Source organism: Anabrus simplex, chromosome 2, assembly GCF_040414725.1.
Source record: "Anabrus simplex isolate iqAnaSimp1 chromosome 2, ASM4041472v1, whole genome shotgun sequence".
Classification (NCBI taxonomy): Eukaryota; Metazoa; Arthropoda; class Insecta; order Orthoptera; family Tettigoniidae; genus Anabrus; species Anabrus simplex.
The window spans coordinates 1043003314-1043028568 of NC_090266.1; the positions used below are offsets into that span (position 1 = coordinate 1043003314).

General features: G+C 39.3%; 1 protein-coding gene across 1 annotated transcript in view; it reads right to left on the reverse strand.

Moving 5' to 3' along the window:
- The window catches only part of LOC136864677 (stalled ribosome sensor GCN1), a 599881-nt gene extending 593562 nt beyond the window's left edge, over positions 1-6319 (reverse strand). The window contains exons 1-2 of the mRNA XM_067141987.2: positions 6243-6319; positions 6050-6152 (exon numbers count right to left, since the gene is read on the reverse strand). Coding sequence (XP_066998088.2) covers positions 6050-6152; positions 6243-6257 — 118 coding nt within the window. The 5' untranslated portion in view covers positions 6258-6319. The remainder of the gene's footprint in view (positions 1-6049; positions 6153-6242) is intronic.
- Positions 6320-25255: the final 18936 nt, after the last annotated feature.

A 25255-nucleotide genomic window follows, 5' to 3' on the forward strand; every position in this document is an offset into this window, starting at 1 on the left:
CACGTGGATTCCGAAAACTTAAAGAATTTATATCTAGTTTCACATTTGTACCATTGTTGGGGGCTGAGAAAAAAATAGTGCATAATTTTCTGGGCCACCCTCGTAAATCAGGCAAAAGATCACAGTAACTTAAATAAATCAAGACACTATTCTATACAACAAAGAAGGTCCAGCTCCATGGCTAAATGGTTAGCGTGCTGGCCTTTGGTCACTGGGGTCCCGGGTTCGATTCCTGGTAGGGTCAGGAATTTTAACCATCATTGGTTAATTTTGCCGGCACGGGGGCTGGGTGTATGTGTTGTCTTCATCATTCCATCCTCATCACGATACGCAGGTCGCCTTTGGGTGTCAAAACAAAAGCCCTGCACCTGGAGAGCCGAACATGTCCTCTGACACTACCGGCAATAAAAGCCCTATGCCATTTCCATTTACAACAAAGAACGTGCACTATCTTATAACCTTGCAGCAAATTGAAATTTGATGCTGGTACAAGCAGTGAAAAGTGACTAAAGCACTACAACAAATGTGGGCTGGAATTAAAAATGAGCAAAAACAAATATAGCTAAAATTAACTAAATGCCTAATAAACGTAAAAATGATTACTAATATAACTAAACTTGGTTAAAAATATACTATACTGTAGAAATAGAAAGCAGGCAAGTATTAAGCATATGAAAGTGGAAATTACATCTAAATAAGGTCAATTAGTTAATGAAGAAAAAAAAATTTAGTGATTACAGAATCTTCGCTTAAAACAGTTAATGGATATAGTTGGGGACAAATCACGATGACCTCGCCTCACACCACTACTTTCCAGCAGCAGTTCGGTGTCTATTAGCGACATAGGATTTACTACCTCTACTGCAGCCAGAGTTGCCAAATCGGCTACCACACTCTACACAAAGAAGGGGTAAATACTACAGACAGCGAGGAAGAAAGTGGTTTGGCAGCCTCTCCAAAAGAAAAGATCACTTAGAACTCATTAACTCAGCAGGGTGCAGGCTTCCAGCTCGCTTCTAGGAACTGAGGCCGTCATGTTTTGTCCCCAACTATACTGAGTAATGTTAGTAATGGAAGGAAACTATGTAAAAAGTAATTGTTCATTCAACTTGGTTAAGTGAATCACATTTATTAGTCTTAAGTTCGGCAGTTAATTCATACACTCTACGCAAATTCTTAAGCCAATGGGTTTTTGAACTTGAGAAACCACACCCGGACAACTGGAGTGGGACACTGATGATGATGGCCTAAAGAGGTCCATACTTTTTTAGTCCAAACCGCTGGATTGCAGAATTCAGAACCTAGAGACTAGCGGATGTCAGGTACTCTCTAATATTTATCTTGGTACCTTTCACTTTTCTTTTATTGTTGTACACTTCCTGGTTTACCCTGTATGAAGTAAATTTCATAATAATCGGCTGCGGCTGGCCACTCTGGTGACTGACACTGTGGCTGCAGTCGATATCGCTGGAATTTACACTTACGTCTATGTCCCTGAAAACACTAACTGCCAGTTCACCAGTATTTTCATCTGCTGTCTCACTGATACTGAAAATTCAGACACTGTTCCTGCAGCTATATTGTTCCAGGGCATCACATTTTATATTTAAATTGTTTTTAAGGGATTGGATTTCCCTTTCCTGCTTGTCTAATCTGGTGTTGAGCTCCTCTATAATACCAGTGTTGAACTCAAATGACTTTTCCAATTCTTTACTACAAGTTGAGTCACCTGCTCAGATATGGTCTCAATTCTTTCTAGGAACTTGCTGGAGATTGCAGGGTCCATCAGTACCTTTAGTAGCCTACTGCCTCCTCAAAGCTGTTGGCACTGCTGCACTCGCTGCATTTGTTGAACTACTTGCTTCGCCCCACCCTGGTCCAATAATCACTTACGTATTGAACACACAGAATTACACTTTAAAACTTAGTTAAAACTATTGAATAATGCACTTAAAGGTATCTGTTTCTATTTTACCACTCCTTTCTATTACACCTGCAGATTCACTAAAACCGAGGAGCTAACGTTAAGCGTGTCTGTCACTCAGCGCCATTATTACTGATGTTCCTAGTCCGTAAGAGGTGTGCACGAAGAGGAGTGCTGTAAGATTCTGACGTAACTAAGGTGGTAAAAAGTGATAACTTCCACACGTCCACAAATACTTCAGTGAAGTCTGAGTGATATATTTACTTGTGGAAGTAGTAGTAGTAGTAGTTTGAAAATACAGGTATGTTGGCAAGTCCAACTGAACATAAAAAAATTATGTACGAAAAACTATTTCCATTTCCAGGAGGCAAGAAGGGGAAGGGCAAAAGCTGACACCTTACCACTCAAGGTTTGCAGCATAAGGAAGTACAAATTACGCAAATCTTACTTTAAATTCCTTACAGAGGAGAGATGTGTACATTGCGATGTCTAGGAACCCACTAGCCCGCTCCCAGAAATACATTTACTTTCATAACCTAAGAGCAGCACCTGCCATTGTCCATTGCTGATCTGCATGCTATTCTATTCTCGGAAATGTGGCTGAAGCAATCTCTTCCTAGTTCATTGCTTAATTTAAATGGATTTTTGCTCGAAGGATGCAACATGGAGGGAAAAACATGGAAGAGGTGTATGTACATACGTAACTATTTAAAGTATAAAATAGTATACCTTGTTACTTTCATTGACCTGTCTCAGTCTCATCCTCGGCTTTGACAAAATGAAGGTGACCAGGGAATGAGCAATGCTAGTAATACCGTTCCTTATGCAGTCTGTCCCCGTTATGAATGGTGTGAAAATATCGCTCATAGGGTCGGTTGGTGCACACATTTCAGTGGGCTTGGCAGACTGATATGCAATAGCAACATCTGGCTCAGTGAGGAAAGCAATGGGAAACTACCTCACTCCTCACTTCCCTAGTATGCCTCTTCAGTGACACCTAGGCTATCTGACAGCTGTTGGTGGAGCTGTAGAGGATCAAACCAGCCTTCGGACTGAATACCCAACATACATACAAATGCAGAACATCTACTCTGCAAAACCTGAGTTCATGTCCGTTGAAACTGAAGTGTTTGATACGAGGATTCTTTTGGGTGTGGTGTACAAATCCCTGTGAACTGGTCACACCGCGGATGTTTGGTATCTCTGAAATACTTTACAAATTTCAACTGACACCTATACAGGCCTATAAGGTTGATCTTTACACGGAGGATCTCCATTAACCAAAACATAAACCTCTTTGTAGTGCATTAAATTCAAATCTGATTTAACAGTTGATGCCACGCCAGCCAATACACACTACATTCAGCTACACGTGGAATGACTGTCGTTTGCATACTTCTGGCGGCCTTCTCACGGATGACGTGGTCGAGCGGTCAACAATGCTGCCAACCTGTTTTTTTCAGGAACCATGATAAATTTTTTTTTTTGCTAGTTGCTTTACGTCGCACGACACAGACAGGTCTTATGGCGACGATGGGACAGGAAAGGGCTATGAGTGGGAAGGAAGCGGCCGTGGCCTTACGCTACAGCCCCAGCATTTGCCTAGTGTGAAAATGGGAAACCTCGGAAAACCATTTTCAGGGCTGCCGACAGAGGGGTTTGAACCTACTATCTCCCGAATATTGGATACTGGCCGCACTTAAGCGACTGCAGCTATTGAGCTCGGTATGATTATTCTGTAGCTGAATTAAACATTCTAGCTAGTGACAAACACATTGGACTGTGACCAATCAAAAGGTTTCTTTTTTTTTTTCTATTGGCTTTACGTCGCACCAACACAGATAGGTCTTATGGCGATGATGGGATAGGAAAGAGCTAGGAATTGGAAGGAAGCGGCCATGGCCTTAATTAGGGTACAGCCCCAGCATTGCCTGGTGTGGAAATGGGAAACCACGGAAAAACATCTTCAGGGCTGCCAACCATGGGATTCGAACCCACTATCCCCTGGATGCAAGCTACCAAGCAAAAGGGGTCTGAGGGCGCAAGACCCCAGGTTAGGGCTGCGAAAAGGCTTTTAGGTCTCTAGCATTCTGTAGGATGATGGCATAATCCATGTTGGATACTGGTGAAGAGTTGAATTACTTTGTAATTCAGGTCAGTGACGAAGTAATTGGTCTCGACTGGTTAGGTCTGGCTAGTTACAAAACCATTGGACTGTGACCAAGCAAAGGGAGTCCCAGGTCAGGGCCGTGATGCGGATTTTAGGTTTCTAGCATTTTGTAGGGCGATAACAGTGCATTCTATTTTGCCTAGAGCAAAGCAGCTTTTAGATCTCTTACATTCTGTAAGGCGAAAAGCTGAATTAATTTATAATTCAGGTCTGTGACAAAGAGATTGGTATGGATTGGTTAGGTCTGGCTAGTGACCAAGCGACTGGTCTGGATTGATTAGGTCCAGTTAGTGACAAAACCACTGGACTATGAAGAAGTAAAGGGGTCCGACAGCGCAAGCCCCCAGGTTAGGACCGCGAAGAGGTTTTTAGGTCTCTAACATTCTGTAGGGCGATAACAGCGCATTCTATTTCATCTACGGTGACAGCAGAGCATTTTTATGAGGACAAGTGTAATGCATTCGATTTGTCACATCCCCACAAATATTTGCTGTTCTGCATTCCACATTGTTTCTTTTACATGTTCTATTTATTCTGCCAGGGTTGGTAACGCAATCTATCATCACTGATGGGAATGATGTCAGATTGGCCAACAGGAATACAAGCAGCTACTGAGCAATGGACAACGTCAGATGCTGCTCTTTATTAGGTTATAATTAACCTTTCACCACATCTACACGCTTTTCTTTTTTCAACAAATGTACAGTAATACGGTAAAATGTTCCATTTACAAAACACACCGACAACAAACCCCGTAAAGAGAACAAAAGAGGAAACGAACACAATTGGCTTTGGTGAAACAAGAACTAAAAATTACCAGCAGGCACAATTTATAACCTACTTCCTGCATTACTTTATTTTAATTGTATTATCTACAATTCCTTTTCTTGAAAAGGTGCGAACAAAGTGCAAATTGTGCTGATATTGCTTCAGAGGCATACTCAAATGCATTTGTTGTCAAAACACCCTGCACAAAAACTAAGAGGGGCGGAAGGGGAGATAAGCAATTATCTTTTAAGAACTATTTACAAGTAATAATCCGGTAACAACCCCTGTTCTGAGTGGCAAAGGACTTTGTAAAATAATAGTTTGGGAGAGAGAGAAATTATTTTAACAAATACTGTCAGCAATATCAACCTCAAGAAACGAATGCTATACAACCAATTTTAAGAACTGTCAGTATCTTGAACTAAATAGTTGCGAATAATTACTTCGAACAGTTGTAGCAACAGCGGATTTCAACAGTCTGAGAATTAGATCTACTAAAAACAAGATGCAAATCGGTACGGCCAACTGACGTACGGTCTAGGCTACAATATTATGTCAATCAGGTTCAACTGCTTAAGATGTAATTCATAAACCAGTGAAAATACTACATTTAATCCAGTTATATGCGCTTTAAATTGACCAGTGGCGATAAATTTAACGTACACACACACCTAAATAACGCCGCCCAAATATCCGAGAATTTCACCATTCTTAGATTTTATTCCTCTAGCTATTATATGTGTAGCTTACAAAAGTGCTGAAGAACAATATTCAGTTACGGTACCGACACGCAACAAAACCCTTCCTAAAAATTAAGCTAACAGCATAGGGAACATCCAACGAAACTTTCGCTTAAACGGGAAGTTTGAGCTTCGATGATATTTTGACAACATCAGACGAGACCGACTACTAGATACAATCAGCGCAAAGTTACAGTGGTAATACCTAAAGTGTGTACCGAGCAATTACTCTAAAAAAATAAAATTAACTCGCCTCCCTCAGACAGTATGTACGAAAGTAAACAAGTTTATCAAATACGTAACAAGTAATATAAATGACAAAAGTACCATGGAAAAATAATATTAAAACAGCAAAACAGGGGAACATACCCAAAACTCCAGAACATTCAGAACAATGACGTACGTTGTTTCTAACCTATACTCTAAAGCAGTGAAACAGCAGCATACCTTCATTTGTCAATACCCCACAGACACTTCGTAGAACACTTTCTCTCTCTTTTATACTTGCAGTCTGTATTCTTGTTGGTAAGTCTCTCAGGGCCTTTCCTAGCTGTAAAAACATAATAAGAGTTTCAACAAAACATTCTAAAATACTGAGAAAGACAACACGTACTTCAGGTCCACGTGACAATATCCTCACCTCAGCATCCGCCATTGCTCGCCACTGCTCGTCGCAAGACTGCAGCCGACTCTATCAAACGAATTGCTGAAATACCGAATACCACTCTCCAAACGAGACCTGACTTGAATAGTGTTGGCGCGATCCCAGGGAGTAATGAATACAGGGAGATGCCTTGGAGCACAGAGAGTGAAGCTCACTATAATGCACTTGGTCCAAAAAGCCAGAAAGAAGATTATACAGTAGCTATTGCACCACCTTACTTGAATCCACTTGAACGGCCGTGACTGACATATTTTGACCAACCAAAATAAAGGAGACTTGGTGATGAAACAAATACAAAGGCAACAGTGACAAAGGCCGTTACACAGATTTCATCATTAGGATAGCACTCAAAAGCGCATAATGTATTTTTTTTTTTTAATATACTAGAATCATGGCTAGGTCATTAGTGGAATGTATGCCAATTCTTTCGTTTATACAGTTATTTTATTTTACTTCGGATCCTGGATGTTTATGACTTTCATATTCCTGGGGACAACCCAGTAAGAGAAAAATGTACGCATACCTAGAACCGCGGCTGGCCAGATTTGACACATCAGTGATAGCGATACATCTGTTCGTACAACATCGCGGGTTATTCATGTTTTCTTTTTCTTTTTTCTTCCTTTCTCAACAATCACACACAGTGTCACAGCTGGGCAATTATGCACGTCAGCTGTGCAGGAGGAGAAGCAGCCTCTGATATCGGTTAAGTTAGGTACTCTATTCGTGTTTGAATAGGCAGTGTTGACACAAAACTGCTTCGTTGTTGGTGAAACATAGTAACCATGTGAAAATCATATAGACAGTTGTATAATAGTAGTGACAAGGTTGTTCATTATGGCTGTGCGTCGACTAATGAAAGAACAAGATATTATGGCACGCTAAATGTCATACCGGACAATGAATCGGATGGTGAGCCTTTGAACGTTACATCTGATGAACAAACACATCAAATTTCAGAAATAATAATAATAGGTTTAGTGAAGCTAATGACCATGAATCAAAATCAATTATAGTGAAAATGAAAGTTTATTCACTACATAAGTCCGTACGAGACCGCTGTCTCCTATTAAACCACTCAGCGTAATATCGTTCACATTTCTGTCCACATAGTTCACAGATGCACCTCTAAGGCTGGCTCGTGGTATCCTTTGGTTATACACACTCGAAAGTAGACTCCGTGTACTGAGCAACGAGTCATCATAATTATGTCGAAGATCATAGTCGGGTGCTTTCCATTCTGAAGATGCCATGGCTTAAGTTGCGTGCAACTCAGACCATATTTCTTTCTTCTTCGCTTCTAGCTCTGTTAGCAGGTCTTTCAGATATTGCCACAGGTACTGAAAATGGGAAGGAAGCGGCTGTGGCCTTAATTAAGGTACAGCCCCACCATTTGCCTGGTGTGAAAATGGGAAACCACGGAAAACCATCTCCAGGGCTGCCAACTGTGGGATTCGAACCCACTATCTTCCGGATGCGAGCTCACAGCTGCGCGCCCCTAAACACACGGCCATCTCGCCCGATGAACGATGTGAAAGAAGAAACACGTTGCGTACTGAAGTCAGATGATCGGTCTTTGGAAATTGAGGAACTGGAAGCGGTTTTAATTAAACTGTACATCCGTGGAAGCTTAGAACTGGATTTGCTATGGTTCGTGAATTGGTGGGAGGGGGGTCCTTTCTTAAAGGCGACAGTGGTATGTGAGATGTTCAGAGATATAATGCGATTTTTAAGATATTATGTTAAATCTACAAAATCAGAAAAGATAAAATAAGATAAGATTGCTTTGATACCAAATATTTGCTATGATTTCACTGCAAACACACAATGTAGCTACATACCAGGGCCATATATAACTAGCGAAGAGCAATTCTTTCCGTCAAAATAGAGCTGCAGATATACACAGTTCATGTCCTCAAAAACAGATAAACACGGACAGAAATATTGCATGACAATAGACAAAGACTCGAAGTATGTTGTGAATGCTTTACCTTATCTTGGAAAAGATGACTCTAGACCCAATTGGACCGGGTGAGTTGGCCGTGCGCGTAGAGGCGCGCGGCTGTGAGCTTGCATCCGGGAGATAGTAGGTTCGAATCCCACTATCGGCAGCCCTGAAGATGGTTTTCCATGGTTTCCCATTTTCACACCAGGCAAATGCTGGGGCTGTACCTTAATTAAGGCCACGGCCGCTTCCTTCCAACTCCTAGGCCTTTCCTATCCCATCGTCGCCATAAGACCTATCTGTGTCGGTGAGACGTAAAGCCCCTAGCAAAAAAAGACCCAATTGGGAGAGTCTTGGACACTTTGTTGTAAAGAAATTGTCCATTGTGCATCAGCTGTTACTAAAAGCCGAAAGTTTATTATTCGTGACCGCGAATACCTTCAAAATAAGCACCGTCAGACAATCTACAATGTTTGGATGCCATCATAGTGACATCATTCTTGAAAAATACTGACTGTTTTGTGGCTGCAGAAATTCGCGGATCAAAACCAAATATTGGTAAGTGGCATCTTTATAAACGTGCAATGTACTGTAACTCATAGTATTAGGATAACAATGAACATGGATAGAAATCACTTAAGTCACCTTTGCCATTTGCTAATATGACTTCATCTAACTTTACACAAGCTGGACTGAGTGGCTCAGACGATTGAGGTGCTGGTCTTCTGACACCAACTTGGCAGGTTCGATCCTGACTTAATCCGGCGGTATTTCAAAGTGCCCAAATATTTCAGCCTTGTGTCTGTAGATTTACTTGCACGCAAAAAAACTCCTGCGAGACTAAATTCCGGGACTTCGGCGTCTCCAAAAACCGTAAAAGTAGTTAGTGGGCCTAAAGACAATAACATTAATTAGCCTACAATTAGTTTTTCATAAGCTGGTCATATAAAGCAAGAACAGTGTCGTGGTGATATCGTAGACACTCAATATAGGAATGTCTTTGGGTGCTGTGATTGTTACCTTTCGGTTAATTGATTTGGCATGTACAAATATAACCTAAAACTGAGGCTAAGTTTGGACAATATTTTATACGTCAACATCACTATTACAAATGTAAACTCTTCAATAAAGAAATAACTGTCGTATGCCAAGATAAATTGGTATTATTAGAGCTGTCGATTTGGTTCATAAACCCTCTGATTTATTATTTTGATATGGATCACCCAAAACTTGAGATAGACTTTGAAAACATTTTAAAAAATCAGCATAAACTGATGTACTGTTTATTACTTTCATATTCCAAGATATAATTGAAGCATTTAATTAAAGCGTACGACATAGAACAGCTGACATGGAAAAGTGATTGAAAATTCAAACAAGTTCAATTTACGTTAAAATGATTTTCACAGCAACAAACTGTAGATTGTTCCGATATATCACCGGCATTTCTCGGGCTCGCCAAAATCCATTTCTTCCTAGTTTTGGGTCCTTTGGAACATGTATAAACAATATTTTCGGGGTGATATGCGATGTTTTAGTGCACTTCGGAACCATACACTATTTTATAAGTTTCCTGCTTCGCTATCTGCGCAGGATCCGTTTGAAGTCCAAAATATAACACTGAGATTATTACACGATGTAAAGACATCGAATTTAGCTATACCAGACACTAACATAAAGTAGAAATACGTGAAGTGTATCCTGTTTCTCACAGCACACTATGTGTTATTTCGTTTGCTAATACAGCCGACCTCTACGAAGACGTCAGACCAATGAAATTACGTCACGTGACATTTTCGTACTTTGGTTTGGACTTTTTTTATCTTGTTTGGAGTTATTATTTCTACATTTTGATAACAGTTTTGAATTCTGCATGAAATGTTGAACCAGATTAGCACATTTTAATTCAAACCCCGGATCATGCATGTTCCCTATTCCTTTACCTCCTTGTCCCTAACTGAAACCTTAAAAACCAATTCAACAACCCTTGTCGGTACTATGAACAGAGCTCGTACGGAAGTACCAGTCTGTGACGAAAAATGCAAGGGAAAAGTTGTATACTACAGCATTGTTGAAGACCATTAATGCCGCGCTAAAGATCTATGAAGAAAAATGTTCTCGTTCTGAGTACTATGCATCCAGACGTTCAAACTGAGGGTTCTGCAAAGAAGAAACCAGATACCGTAACGTTTTATAACGGATCTAAATATGGATTTGATGTGATCGATCAAATGCCCCACAAGTACTCAGCGAAAGCACCATCCAAGTGATGGTTAGTTCACACGTTTTACAATTTATTGTTTTTAGGAATAAACTCGTGGGCGGTGTTGTTGTTTGGCGTCGAACCGACACAGTTAGGTCTTACGGCCGTGGGCGGTGTACTGTGCACTAAATTAGGCTAAACTTCAGCGTAGAGGATTCATTCTACAGCTGGAAAAGGAACTAGCTGAAACTTATGCAACCATTAAGGCTGGCGTCAGTGAAGAATTTCCTGATAGACAAGTGAAGCGCACACGTTGTCAAGTCAAGAAACCGCACTGGAAAGACGTGTCACGCCTGCGGAAAAACTATTTGTAGTAAATACACGCCCGAAGATAACTACAGTGCATATGCTCCTCACATGACAGTAGACTGTAAAGGCATTAATGCATAATTGAAATTCATATTGTATTGTACCTCGTACTCAGTATTCATTTTCTGTTTAATACTAAATAAATATGTCATTCTCTAGAACTTAACATTTAATAATAAATAATTCCATTCCTTAATCGAAAGACACAGAAGAAGAAGGTGGGTGACCCATCCGCGGTTCCAGGAGTTAGCCAAACTGTCGCCGTTCAAGTGTTAAGGGCATTAAAAATACATGGTATTACGCATAACTACACATTGCATAAAATAGAAGATGTAGACATATTTAGTAATTACAAAATAGACTAGAATAGGTCTAACCACATTTAGCATTACAGTTCTTTACGGTGAATGAAAATAACAGAACATAAAACCTTGAACAAAATTACATGGGGAAATTATTCATATCACTTGGAAATGAAGTAATAAAGCAATATACGGAAATAGCCCCTACTGAAATAAGCAAACATACAATAAGCAAATGTAGTAAAGCAATGCAAAACCATGGTGAAAACTATATCATTTAAAAAAATTAAGAATGGCGTATGGACTCCGGAGAGGCCTGGAGTAGGTCTTACGGTTGTCGTCCTTGGGCGACCTACTTGTCTACAAGGATAGGGCCCTATCTATAGGATGGTCACTGTTATTGAGGACGGTGCAAACACCCAGTCTCTGAGCCAGAGAAGTTAACCAGTCGAGGTTAAAATCCCCGGCGCATTCGTAAACGAAACGGAACCCAGGCAAAAGTATGTTAACAAGTTCTCAGTTGCCTTGGTTCGGCACTTTATATGGAATCAGCCAGTTTTACGACCGGATGCCTGTCCTGACGCCAAACGTTTGTGCCTGAGCGTATTCACGGGTTGCATACTTCTGGGGTGCTTTATGGTATGATGTGATGTGTGTAGCTGAAGATAGTTATTGATACAAAAAGGAGTTAAAATCCCCGACCCGGTCGAGCCTGGGCAACCGGATAATAATAATAATAATAATAATAATAATAATAATAATAATAATAATAATAATAATAATAATAATAATAATAATAATTTGTAGGTAATTTGTAGGATAAACCGTTTAAATTAAATATTCAAAAAAGGACAGTCATCCTTGTGTCAATTATGTTAAAACGCATATTTACCTGAATAATTCAATTTCATATTTCTGGACGAATATTCTGGTAATGCAGATTCTTTTTATTTCCCTTACGGTGCACCGACACAGACAGGTCTCATGGTTTCATGGGATTGGACAGGGGTAGGGCTGTGAAGAATGTGACCTTAGTTAATGTACAACAGCCCCAGAATTTTCCTGATGTAAAAATGAGAAACCTTTGAAAACCATCTATCAATGCTGCCGACGGTGAGAATCGAACCCACTATCTCCCGAATGCAAGCTAACAACTTTATACTAAAGACCACGTAGCCAGCTCGTTCGGTGGTAGTGGTGATGTAGAACTGAAAGTCCACATATCATTCTGTAAATTTGGCTGAGGTGACTAGGGAATGCAAAACATTAAATGTATGGCGCTGAACAGCAAGCACCTTGTTCACTATATACTTATCTTCAAAATGTCGTGACGGGGGAAATTGCTCTGTATAATACCATTTAATAGCAAACATTGTTACAGGTTTTGCTTTATACGTCCTTCTTTTACGGTTTCCCGAGGTGCCGGAATATTGTCCCGTCGGAGTATTTTCTTGCGTGTTATCTACTGACACAAGAATGATGTATTTGAGCACCTTGACTGAGTGAGGAACGAACCTGCCAACTTGGGCTCTACCGTCTAAGCCACTCAGTCAGTCAATGCAGTTACAGTATTTTTTGATGTAATCTATTAAATATAAGGCAATATAAGCGGACGAAATTATATTGAGGGCGCTTAAAGTATGGCATTATTATATCGCTTTGGCGCCACCCAGAGAGCGCAGTAGCAGACGTCTTAGCCACTCTATATTTTCCATTTTAGTTGATTTAGCCCATTGACCATGCTAAACATAGGGGACGTGGTCGTATATAGGCGCGAGAACGTATGCTGTTTTATGACGGTCAAACCCATTACAGCTCATAGTAATTGAGAGAATTTTCAGATGTGAACACTGTAAGACACAATAAAACGTAAAGGAGATACTATTATTAAGTTGGTATTCAACCTATTATAATGTGTTGTGCGTACGGTTGCACGAATCGAAAAACAAACATTATTTCTGGAAAAACAGTTAACAGGTAAGATTATATGTATAGCTTATAAATTGTAATACAGTATATTTCCTTCATTTTTATTATGCTAGTATTTCGGAGTCCCAAATTTCGTAAGATATTTTAGGTTAGACATATGTTCTTTGTTATCAATTTTTGTTCAGGTTTCCTGCTAATGAATAAAGGAGAGCAGAGCATTTAAGGCCATTAGAAGAGAAAAATGGATACCTACTCCTTGTACTTGAATATGGTCAGCAAATTTCAAACCGGAAGTATTTGATCGGCCCATGAAGAAAGTTGTTTTGAAGGAAAATTCAGTTTCTACTACCTTTGAAGCACTTCCTTCTTTCCTACAGAATGTAAGTGGTACATGTTAGTCAAAATTCTACAAATATAAAATAAATCAATATATAAAAAACGAGTTTTGTCTGTACACTGCTCAGAATTTGAAAAGAATGGTATTTCTGCAACGGTCATGTCCACAGTAACAAGGAAATGCAATGTTTAATTTTCCGTAATGTCTGTCTGTCTGTATGTATGTATGTATGTATGTATGTATGTATGTATGTATGTATGTATGTATGTATGTATGTATGTATGTATGTATGTATGTATGTATGTATGTATGTATGTATGTATGTATGTATGTATGTACACGCATCACGAGAGAACGCCTGAAGAGAATGTAACGAAAATTGGTATGTAAAGTCGGGGGATGAGCCACTACAGTCTAGGCTATAAATCATTTTATTCACGCTGAGTGAAATGGTAGTTTGAGGGAAGGCCTAAAATGTAATTCTCAAATATTTATAACTAAAATTATATGGAATTAAATTTAAGATAATTTATGTCTTATACATTTTTACCGTACCGGCTATGATAGCACAGATATTCATGAATTTGTATTTTTGTTCCTAAGTCCATATCAACGCCGAGCCACGAGAAAATGTGTTAACAGAATTTAATGAAATTCGGTATATAGAGTCGGGGAATAAGAAACTACAGTCTAAGCTATAAACGATTTTATTCAGCCTGGATGAAATTGTAGTTTAGGGGAAGGCGCCTAAAATGTAATTTTTAAATACCTATGTTATTGGTCCTACCGAAAAGTACTACAAAACAAAAGTTATAGAGACTCAGACTCATTAGGTACTCCTAGGAAACAGATTAGTAAAAGAGTATAGTTTTTGCCCTGGGAAATTCCACTCTTTGAATCCTCCCCGGCCCTACCCCCGCCGAAAAAAGACGAAAATTGTTCACGGATCACGGCTTCCTGCGACTTGGTCATTCCAGCTCTGGAACGTTGGACTGTTAGATCAGCAGCGGAGTGGCCTACTGTTCGTCAAAAGTGAGAAAATGTGTGGTTTTTCATTTGATTGATTATTTCATATGAAAGCATTGCTTTTAATCGCGCCATTCCTACTGACGTCATAGTAATGACCTGTGTTCATTTCAGTTGGGAAAACCACTAAGACAGTCTTTCTGAAGACGTAAAATGGCAAGTGAAAAGTGAGTATCTGCCATTATAATGAAAACTCCCGAACCTGATTGTGACTGATAATAGGCAAGCGGGCCTACCATTACAATAAATATTCCCTAACCCAGTCTTCATATGAGAAAAGACGTTTGGTGAATTCCCCGTCGCGTTTCTAGGGTAACGTTAAGAGCTATGTAATTTAATACAACCTTGCAAGTTTCTGCCAGTTGAGATGAATCCTCAGTTCTTTTACCAACCAAAAGTGAATATAAAATAATACTTGGGGAAACACAAGAAAAGAGAGCACAAAAGTTGAACAAAATTAATGTCTTGTGTCAGAAGAAGAAAGAAGATGGTAGGACAACTGAAAAATGCAACAGAAGAATTGAGAAAATAGCGTATCATCTTATGAGTGATTCAGCTTTGGAAAATCTTGCTAAGGTTGCTGCTCCCAATAAAGGGATTCTATATAGACAGTTGGCTAAAGCTCATAATCAGTAGCGGCGATTATAGGGGGCGAGGGGGGCAGTTGCCCCATCCCACTTTGTGGAGAAAACATTACACTTGTATTCCATTTTAGCTGGCTGAAACAAGGAATTATAGGAATTAATAAAAACAAGCAATTTGTACAAACCTTGTTGTCTCATCAGCTAATTATTTCCTTTATTTTCTTTCATTATTAACGAAATTATTAGTGGAAATAAGAAAAAATGTCGTTCACGCGGCTAACCGCTTTGTATAGCGCCACAGCAAATAGTGGAGACTTTGAATGTGCTGTGAGGAAGGGTAGCAGGGATATAACTTTTGCCAAAGTCATTGACACTGAGGTACAGCCCTTGTACGGCAGACCCTCCGATGAGGGTGGGCGGCATCTTCCATGTGTAGATAACTGCGTGTTATTGTGGTGGAGGGTAGTGTTATGTGTGGTGTGTGAGTTGCAGGAATGTTGGGGACAGCACAAACACCCAGCCCCCGAGCCATTGGAATTAACCAATGAAGGTTAAAATCCCCGACCCGGCCGGGAATCGAATCGAACCCGGGACCCTCTGAACCGAAGGTCAGTACGCTGACCATTCAGCCAACGAGTCGGACGACACTGAGGTATGATCCTATGATGATTTGATCCTCTTTGGGTATGATGCACTTGCTTGCCTCGCGCATTCGTTAGTCTGGCAGCCTCTTTAGTGTCTGTTAGTTTCTTTTAGTTTCTAAGTGTGTAGTCAAACACTAAATGATGTTAACTCTATAATCACGCCGTACTTCTATTTAATTGTAATACATGTGTAATTATTGTTGCTTTGGTGAAAGTTGTATTGTATAGTACTGAATATAATTCTTAAATATTATCACCACAGTTAAGTTGGTAGGCTGTCAACATTTACCTCTCTGTCGAAATTCCATTTTGTAGCTTTTGTTTCAGTTTTCATGTATATACACCCCCTCGCCTCCCTCCCCACTATATCCCACAAACCCGGGTACTTTGTTTTCTTTACATTTTTGCCCCACTACTTATGATTCCCAACCGCCGCTACTGTTCATAGTGAAAGTTTGCATAGTAAATATTCAGAAGAATTGCGAGCATTTGACCTAACACTGCACTTTTACTCACCCAGAGTTTATAGCTTCGAAAGTGAGCAGTTTTATTTGTGTCTCCAACATCCAAGATCACTTTCGAAGTGGGTATCAAAATATTGAGGGTGTACCTGGGTTTAATGCAGAAGCCATAACAATATTGCAAGAGAAAGTAAGTCACAGTGATTACGAAATATCTGTTCTGTGAAATGATGTGAACGATGGTATCTACGGACAACTATTACATGTTTAAATATTTGATCATTTCTTATTAATGTAATGAATCGGAATCCGGAATCGGACAGATTCGGTGCCTAACAAATTGTGGTGACCACGTCGTGATGGATGGCAGTAATAGGGTTATTGGTGGAAATTTGTGAATGCAGTTGGAAGATTGTATTTTTTTACCGCTTTTCCTACACTAGTGGAGTCGCAATGAGAACTTTGGATTTGACCCCGTTTTACGGCCGGATGCCCTTCCTTACACCAAGCCTATATAGAGGGATGTAATCAATATTGCGTGTTATTGTGGTGTTTGCTAGTGTGGTGTCCCGGCATGGAATCGAACCCGGAAACCTCGGATTCGAAAGCCTCGAGGCTGACCTTTCAGCCAAGGAGTCGGACACAACTCGAAGATTTTATCTACGGTAAATCACACGTGTCACCGATGGAGTTATATAAGATAATCGTGGCAAGGAAACCCCTAAGAATATATTTTTAAACCTACAATATGTTTGAACAACACTTAGATCCAAAGAATATAGAGGATGCGAACGAAGAGGATCTCCAGTCTCTACTGACCAAGGTGAAGAGGTTAAGAACGGAGATGGTGACCCTAGACGAAAAGGTACTGAATAATTTACTCGAGGAGGATGGTGACGCATACAACAGTGAGTGTGAAACTATTTATCATTATAGAGATAAGTTGGCCAGTGATAGAATGAATGATTCCAATAGGCTGCAATCTATTGTCGATAAAACAACACGAGAATTTGATCGTTCGTCGTCTGTTAGATCAAAAGACAGTAAAAACTGCATAAGAGTGAATTCATGAAGTTTGGAGGAGATGCTAAAGAATGGCTATCCACGACGATGTAGATATTGAAGTTGAAGATAAGTTCCAGTATCTAATTCATACCATAAATTTAGGCAGTCGAGCCAGAGAGTTTGTAAATAGTTTCCCACCGACTCCAGAAAATTAGCAGAGGTCAGTAGAATATCTGCGAAGTAGGTTTGGACGAGAAGATTTACTGAATGGATTTAATGTGAAGGAGCTTATAAGTCTGGTCATTGGAAATGTTAGTAATAGAAAAGGAAAGACCAATCTTGCTGCTTTACATTATAAACTCGAAACCATGTTGAGAGCGTTCGAGTCCATAGGTGTCACTAAGGTCAGATATGAGGCTATGTTTTTCCATTGGTTTAGTCTTTCCTACCTGAGGAATTTCTGTCCACTTGGATGAGGAATCAATCGACTACTGCAGCAGAGAAAGTGTGAAATCATGCTGATAAACTAGGAGCAATACTTTTTTCGTTAAGGGGGGAGTGTAAGGTCAAGAGCGCTTAAATACTGCTCAGGTTGGTTTTGGTTTGTCTCAGAAGAGAAATAGTGACAAATTTAAGTTGAGGAAATCTGCAGATAACACACCACCTACTGCCAATATTTTGTTTACATGCAAATTCGAGGGAGGGGATATATGTTGTATCCTTTGTAAAAAAAAAAAACAGCGTAAAAGTAAGGCGTGTCACTTCGCCCAAGAATTGAATATAGTCGAAAAGCGTAAGCGGCTAGCGGAGAACACATGGATTTTTGTATGTTTAAAAGTGAGTCATAGAGCAACCAATTGTACAGCAAAATTTGGGTGTCCAGTATGCAGCAATATGCATGAAATGATATGTGTCCTAGGTTAAAAGTAAATCAGTTTACTACCATGGATGATGTGATTATTAATTATAGGAAGATACATAATAAGGACAATGGAGTTCTGACCTCCAATACACAAGCGACAGGTGTTCAAATGGTTTTGTGCTCTGATAGATTGCGGTTCATAAATGTCTTACTTACTAGAAAGAACAGGAAAGGATGGAAGTGAAGTACGTGCTCTGCCAGGTTGATCAATCATTGGACGGGAACACTATGTCTATGAAATTTCTTATAGTAGCGATCGTGACTGGAAGAAACAAAATGGAGATGTTAAGACAGAAGGTAATATGTGGAACAATTCCAAGGTAACAGTATAGTCCGTGGATGGATGAAATTAAGGAAAGAAACATTTGGGTTTATGATTTTGCTCCAGACCCTCCTATAATAGAAATTCTCATTGGTGCTGATACCGCTGATAGACTGTTCGCCAGGGATGTTGTTCAGATGAAATCTGGATTAGTTGCCATGAAAACCATTCTCGGTAGGACAGTTATGGGAAAGGTATGGCAGAAAATCGAGGGCAGGGAATCCAGTATCTCTGTTCTCGTAAAAAAGGAGGGGAATTTTGAGCGGTGCCCGCAACTGCTCTAAGAGTAGAAATAACAGGGGATTTTAGAAGTCTCTAGGAAGAAGATATTCAGGATGCTAGATATTTCCTACCACACCGAGTAGTCTACAGGGGTGCGACCATGGCTCCCAGACACGTGTTTGACGCGTCCTGGAAGTAGAGGGACCAAGTTTACTGCAGATCTGTCTTGGTCAGGTTCAGATTGAACTGAATTGGTGTCATATCAGACATAAATAAGACATATCTGTAGATCTCCGCCCACGATGCTGAACTTTGTTGAGTACAGAGCGTTACACTGCAAGAAAATGAAGTTCCTCTCTCTACGGGGATAACTGTGTTACTTCCGCGGAAAGGGAGGAGGAACTCACCCGATTTATAGACTCGTCGAGAACGTTATTCGCCGGTGCTATTATGTTGCAGATGTCATGTCGTGCAAGGGAGTAGATTTAGGAACAATTAGTGAAAAGGTCAATCGAAGAAATGGCGCAAATTAATTTCGATCCCATTCGTATTACTTGTCTTATTTCGAACGTACCGAAAACCTTATTAAAAGAAAGTTGGCGAATAAATGTTAGTTGGTTCGATGAAATGAGCGAGGACGTGAAACACAGATTTAATAGATGGATGAAAGATATCTTTGCCATTTTTGAAGTGAAGGTTTCCAGGCAACTAGCAAGCGGCGAATATGCATCATACTGGACATTTCGTAACTTTTGTGACGCAATTCACGTGGCGTACGCAGCTGCTGTATTTTTAAGGTTATCCGATGGATGGGAAATTAATGCTCCGCTGGTGTCTGACAAATCCGGAGTATTTCCCTTAAAGAAAACGCAATACCATGATTGGAGTTACTGGCTTGTACAACAGGATCTTGGCTAGCTGTCTCAGCAATACTGAACCCTTCATTCACAGTCATCAAAAGGGACCCTAAACTTACTAGCCACCTAGCCGCGATATATGCGGTTGGGAAAGGAGTATCCATTTTTGCACCATTACTTGAGGAGCGCCCTCTTCTTCTTCATGTTTTGTACCCACGAAACAAGAGCGTTGTGGTTGAATTGTAATCTCTTTTGGCAGGAAAGGAATCCAGGTTTATAAGATCCTATGGGAGAATTTCGGATGGATTCAGGTATACTCGTGACTAATTTCTAAAATGCTATTATTTTCCAGATGTAAATTAAAACTTGAATTGGTACAGTGGAGCGCTCAGTAAATTGGAAGGAGTCATCATTTTATCAAATCTCTTCTGGCCAAAGATGGAAAGGATATGCTAGACCGTGCGAAGATTCAAAGCCATACGTGTATATTGTCATTGTTGGAGGCAAATTAAAATTATAAAACCATGAGATTCATATTCCTCGAATTTTTCTGAACATTATGGACATCAACAAAAAAGATGAGACCCGTGAGGTAATAGAATTGTCTAATGTGATGCAGTCTTTATATCACTTTCTCGCGCCAAAACGCAGGCATACTAGGATTACCGACCGAGGTCCGGGAGCATTCTATCATTGACAGTTCCGAAGTCAAGACCTGTGTTCCTTTTGGTCATTATTTATGTGCGAATGTTATCGAATATTCAAGATCGGCCATTACAAGCCTAGCAGTAGTATTGTAAGTACTGGTGGAGTGTGAAATGAAATAAATAATCATATTTTTATGAATTGAATATACAATTTTCCCGTGTTTGGCGTGGGAAACAACATTTAAATCAACGGCATACATCGGCATGTTCATTTCAATGCATTCCTCTTCTCTGCTAAATATGCGGGATGGTGTAAGTATTAAAATATGGATAAGAAGTGAATTGATAATACATTATACGTTATGAGTGTACAGTATTTTATGTAGGCATCATATAAAGGTACGAATATCCAAGAAGAAACGTGTGAAATAATATTGAAGTTTCACACACATATTTGTTAAGTATTAAAATTTTCAGAGGGTAGAATGTAAGAAATTAAAATTGAAAAATGTTGTTGATTACGAATATCCGAGAAGAAATGTGTGAAATGTGCATACTGCGTGTCAACATGGCGTGTTAAGCTATAACTGGGCGTTCACCGAAAGGTAGTGTCTGATAACATGCCACTGCTCAGCAAAAATCTAGGTGGGTGACATGATTTGTATTCCCTAAAGTGTATTCTGCATCAATCAATCACTAATGATCTGCATTTAGGGCAGCCGCACAGGTGGCAGATTCCTTGTCTGTTGTTTCCCTAGCCTTTTCTTAAATAATTGCAACGAAATTGGAAATTTACTGAACATCTCCCTTGGTAACTTATTCCAATCTCTAACTCCCCTTCCCATAAACGAATATTTGCCCCAATTTGTCCTCTTGAATTCCAGATTTATCTTCATATAGTGATCTTTCCTACTTTTAAAAACGCCATTCACACTTATCCTTCTACTAATGTCATCCCACGCCATCTCTCCACTGAACGCTCGGAACATAAAATCTCACAATATTTTCGAGGTCATTTTGAGGTTGCTCACAATTTTTAAGTTATTTATTACTCTGTACCGTACAGAATAACATAATCTGCAAAAAGCCTTATCTGTGATTCCACTTCTGTACACATATCATTTATATATATAAGACAACATAATGGTCCAATAATACTGCCTTGAAGAATTCCCCTCTTAATTATTACAGGGCCAGATAAAGCTTCGCCTACTCTAATTGCCTGAGATCTATTTTCTAGAAATTTAGCCACCCAATCAGTCACTCACCTTTCTAATCCAGTTGCACTCACTTTTGCCAGTAGTCTCCCATGATCAATGCTATCAAGTGCCTTAGGTAGGTCATTCGCGACACAGACGATTATTGACCTCCTGAATCCTGGATATCTGCTATACCTTGTTGGAATCCTACAAGTTGAGCTTCAGTGGAATAACCTTTCATAAACCAAAACTGCCTTCTATCAAACTAGTTATTAATTTTTCAAACATGTCTAATATAATCAGAAAGAATGCTTTCCCAACGGTTACATGCAATGCATGTCAAACTGACAGGCCTGTAATTTTCAGCTTTATGTCTATCACCCTTTTTTTTATACACAGGGGCTACTATAGCAAACGCTCCATTCATTTGATATAGCTCCTTCATGACCGCATCGATGAGTACAACCAAAAATTAATTTAGAACCACCTAATCGATACTTTATTTTTTGCCTTGGGTAAAATTCAAAATACATTAGCATACACAGAACATGTTTCGACCACTTAGTGGTCATCTTCAGCTGTATAAAGATAGTTGACATGAAAAACATTTGGACAGTAAGCACATTAAACCTTAAAACTATGCCCCATGGGACCTTGAAAACTATTGCTCTAGATGCTCTAAAAGAAGGGAGGGGGGTTGGGGGTAAGGTAATATGTGTGGATGATACTTAAATTACAATTCGCGTCTACAATTGTGTTGAAAAAACTTATTAAATAATATACATATTTCAAATATTTAAAACGTCTGTGGTGATACACTTTTCGTAATAACACTACGTGGCATGAATAAACAGTCAATGTTTGTAACAGTCTTTAGGCATTTGTGAGAGGGTTACTTAAATTAAAATTGCGTCTACATGATGTTAAAAACTTATTTACTAATAAACATATTTAAAAAATTATCTTCAAGCGTCTATGGTGAGGCACTTTTTAAAAACACTTGCTCTTGAATAAATAGTCTATGTAGAGTATATTTCAGTCTTCGGGTATTTGTTGTTTGTATTTTGTGATGATATCTCCTTAAATGTTACTCACTATATTATGAAAAAAGGCCGTGTTGACTTTTCGATTTGCAAATATTACTCTTTAGATTCTGGTGAAAGGATATGTTGATTGTCTGAATTGCAAAGGTCCTTTGGTGGCTTCTCTGTTATATCAAATGGCGGTCTTCTAATTAGGACAGCTTGCCTCACGATCTGCAACCAGCAGGAGATCGTAATATATTAAGATATGATATAAAATAGAAGAGCTCCGAATTTAAATAGATCACGGGAAAAAGAATGTATTGAAAATTGTGTTGTCTTAACTCACCTTAACTGGAAAGATGTTTATTCCGCACCGCCTTGGGGAACTGTCTTTGTACACGACCTAGTGCAGTACCGATGTGACACGGTGTGAATGTTCGGGCAATCCTCCGGAGAAAGGGGAAGTAGAGTTGTGTCGTCATCTAATACGTCTCGTGAGTGAGGATGGAGTACTAGCTGTGCTTCCGTGACGTCGTGTTTGGTCATTTCACTTGTTCGTCTTGTTTGTTTTCTGTTTACCCATTCCATGTATTTGCTGATATGCTCGTGTAAGATTTTTTTTGCTCGTTCATTTCGTTTAGTTTCCGTTCCCTGTTCTCTAATTTATCAAGAGTAATGTGGATGTTTTCTAGGCTGTTCATTAGACTTCATTTATTGATCCTGCTGATTATTTGAAGGTCCTGTCTGATATTAGTGAATTCGTGGTTTGCCTCTTTCATATGAGCTCCCATGGCAGAGAATCTTCTGTACTTCTCTGCATTGACGTGTTCCTGATATCTAATTATAAAGTTCCTACCGGATTGTCCCACGTATGTTTTTTTGCACTGGGTATATGTCAGCCTATAAATGCCAGATTCCTGCAATTTGTCATTCTTAAGTTTATTGACTCTGTTGTGATTAAAGAATCTATGCTTCGTATTGTTGTTGGTTGAGAAAGTAACTTTGGTGTTATGTTTCTTGAACAAATTCGTGATTTCATAAATTCTCGGGTTATTAAAGGTGAATTTGACGTACGTCTTTGCCTTCTCCGATTGTTGCTTTAGATTAATTTGTTGTTGATATTTGCATTTAGTAATGATTTTGTTGATGAATTTCAAACTGAAACCGTTATGCAGGGCTTCTTGTCGAATGTAAGATAGTTCCTTCTTTCTGTCTGTTTCTGTTAGCGGAATTTCAAGGGGCCTGTTGACGAAACTATAGTAAGCGGATTTCTTTTGTGAAATGGGATGTAAAGAATCTCTTTTAATTGTGGTCGGTGTAAAAGTGGGTTTTCTATGTATTTTAAACTGGAAATGGTTGTTTTTTCCGAATTGTTTGAATATCTAGAAAATTGAGCGTACCTTCTTCCTGTTCAGCTGTAAATTTAATATTTGGGTCTAAACTATTTAAGGTATTTAAAATACGTTGACTGTTATTAAGTTATTTATTATGGCATAAGTATCGTCAACAAAGCGTAGCCAGAGATCTAGCCATTTAATGTGGCCTACTATCTGAGTGTGTTCCAAGTGGTCGAGGTATATGTTCGCTAAAATTCCGGAAGCCGGCGCTCCCACTGGTAGTCCGTCCTGCTGATATATTTTGTTATTGAAAGAAAGAAATTACGGTTCAATACGAATTCCAGGATAGTAATGAAGTTTTCTATTTCGGGTTTACTGATGCGTTTGTGATCTAATAAATTAGTTTTTATAATCTTAATAGTGTCTTTTATAGGAATGTTCGTGTACATATCTTTGATGTCGAAGGAACTTGTTACGTGAGAGGAAGTTAATTTGTAATCTTTAATAGCCTTACAAAACTCCTTGGAGTTTTTTTACCGAGGATTTGGTATAAAAATGTAGTTTTGAGTCAAAAACTTATGAATACATTGAGAGGTTTTGTATGTGGGACATTTCCGAAAATTAATTACAGGCCTAATAGGTACGTCCTTTTTATGCAATTTAGGCATAGCTCTTGATTTAGGAAGTCCTGAGTTCATATTACTAAGTTTTTGAATTTCTTAGTCGTTTAAAAGAAAGGTGCTTTGCTTCAGTGTCCCTTTCAAATTCCTTTGAATTTATAGGGTTGGGTCTTTCTCAATTACCTTAAACTTGTTGCTATTGAAAAAAGTTTATGTTTTCTTAATGCATTCGGTTTCGTTTAATGTTACCACTGTTCCGCCTTTATTGGCTTTAGTTATAGCTACGTCACTTTGTCTAATTTTGCGCTGAAGATCTTTCTCAAACTTTGTATTGGCGGAATTAGTTAGTAATCCTTTAATTACGAAGGGAATTTTTTTCTTTGTTTCGTACCGTACATCATTTTGAATGTCGACCCTACATAACGGTTTCAGTTTGAAATTCATCAGCAAAATCATTACTAAATGCAAATATCAACAACAAATTAAACTAAAGCAACAATCGGAGAAGGCAAAGACGTACGTCAAATTCACCTTTAATAACCCGAGGATTTATGAAATCACGAATTTGTTCAAGAAACATAACACCAAAGTTACTTTCTCAACCAACAACAATACGAAGCATAGATTCTTTAATCACAACAGAGTCAATAAACTTAAGGATGACAAATTCCAGGAATCTGGCATTAATAATTTCGTGTGGCTATTTCTAGCCGAGTGCAGCCCTTGTAAGGCAGACCCTCCGATGAGGGTGGGCGGCATCTGCCATGTGTAGGTAACTGCATGTTAATGTGGTGGAGGATAGTGTTATGTGTGGTGTGTGAGTTGCAAGGATGTTGGGGACAGCACAAACATCCAGCCCCCGGGCCATTGGAATTAACCAATGAAGGTTAAAATCCCCGACCCGGCCGGGAATCGAACCACGGACCCTCTGAACCGAAGGCCAGTACGCTGACCATTCAGCCAACGAGTCGGACAACTGGCATTTATAGGCTGACATGTACCCAGTGCAAAAAACATACGTGGGACAATCCGG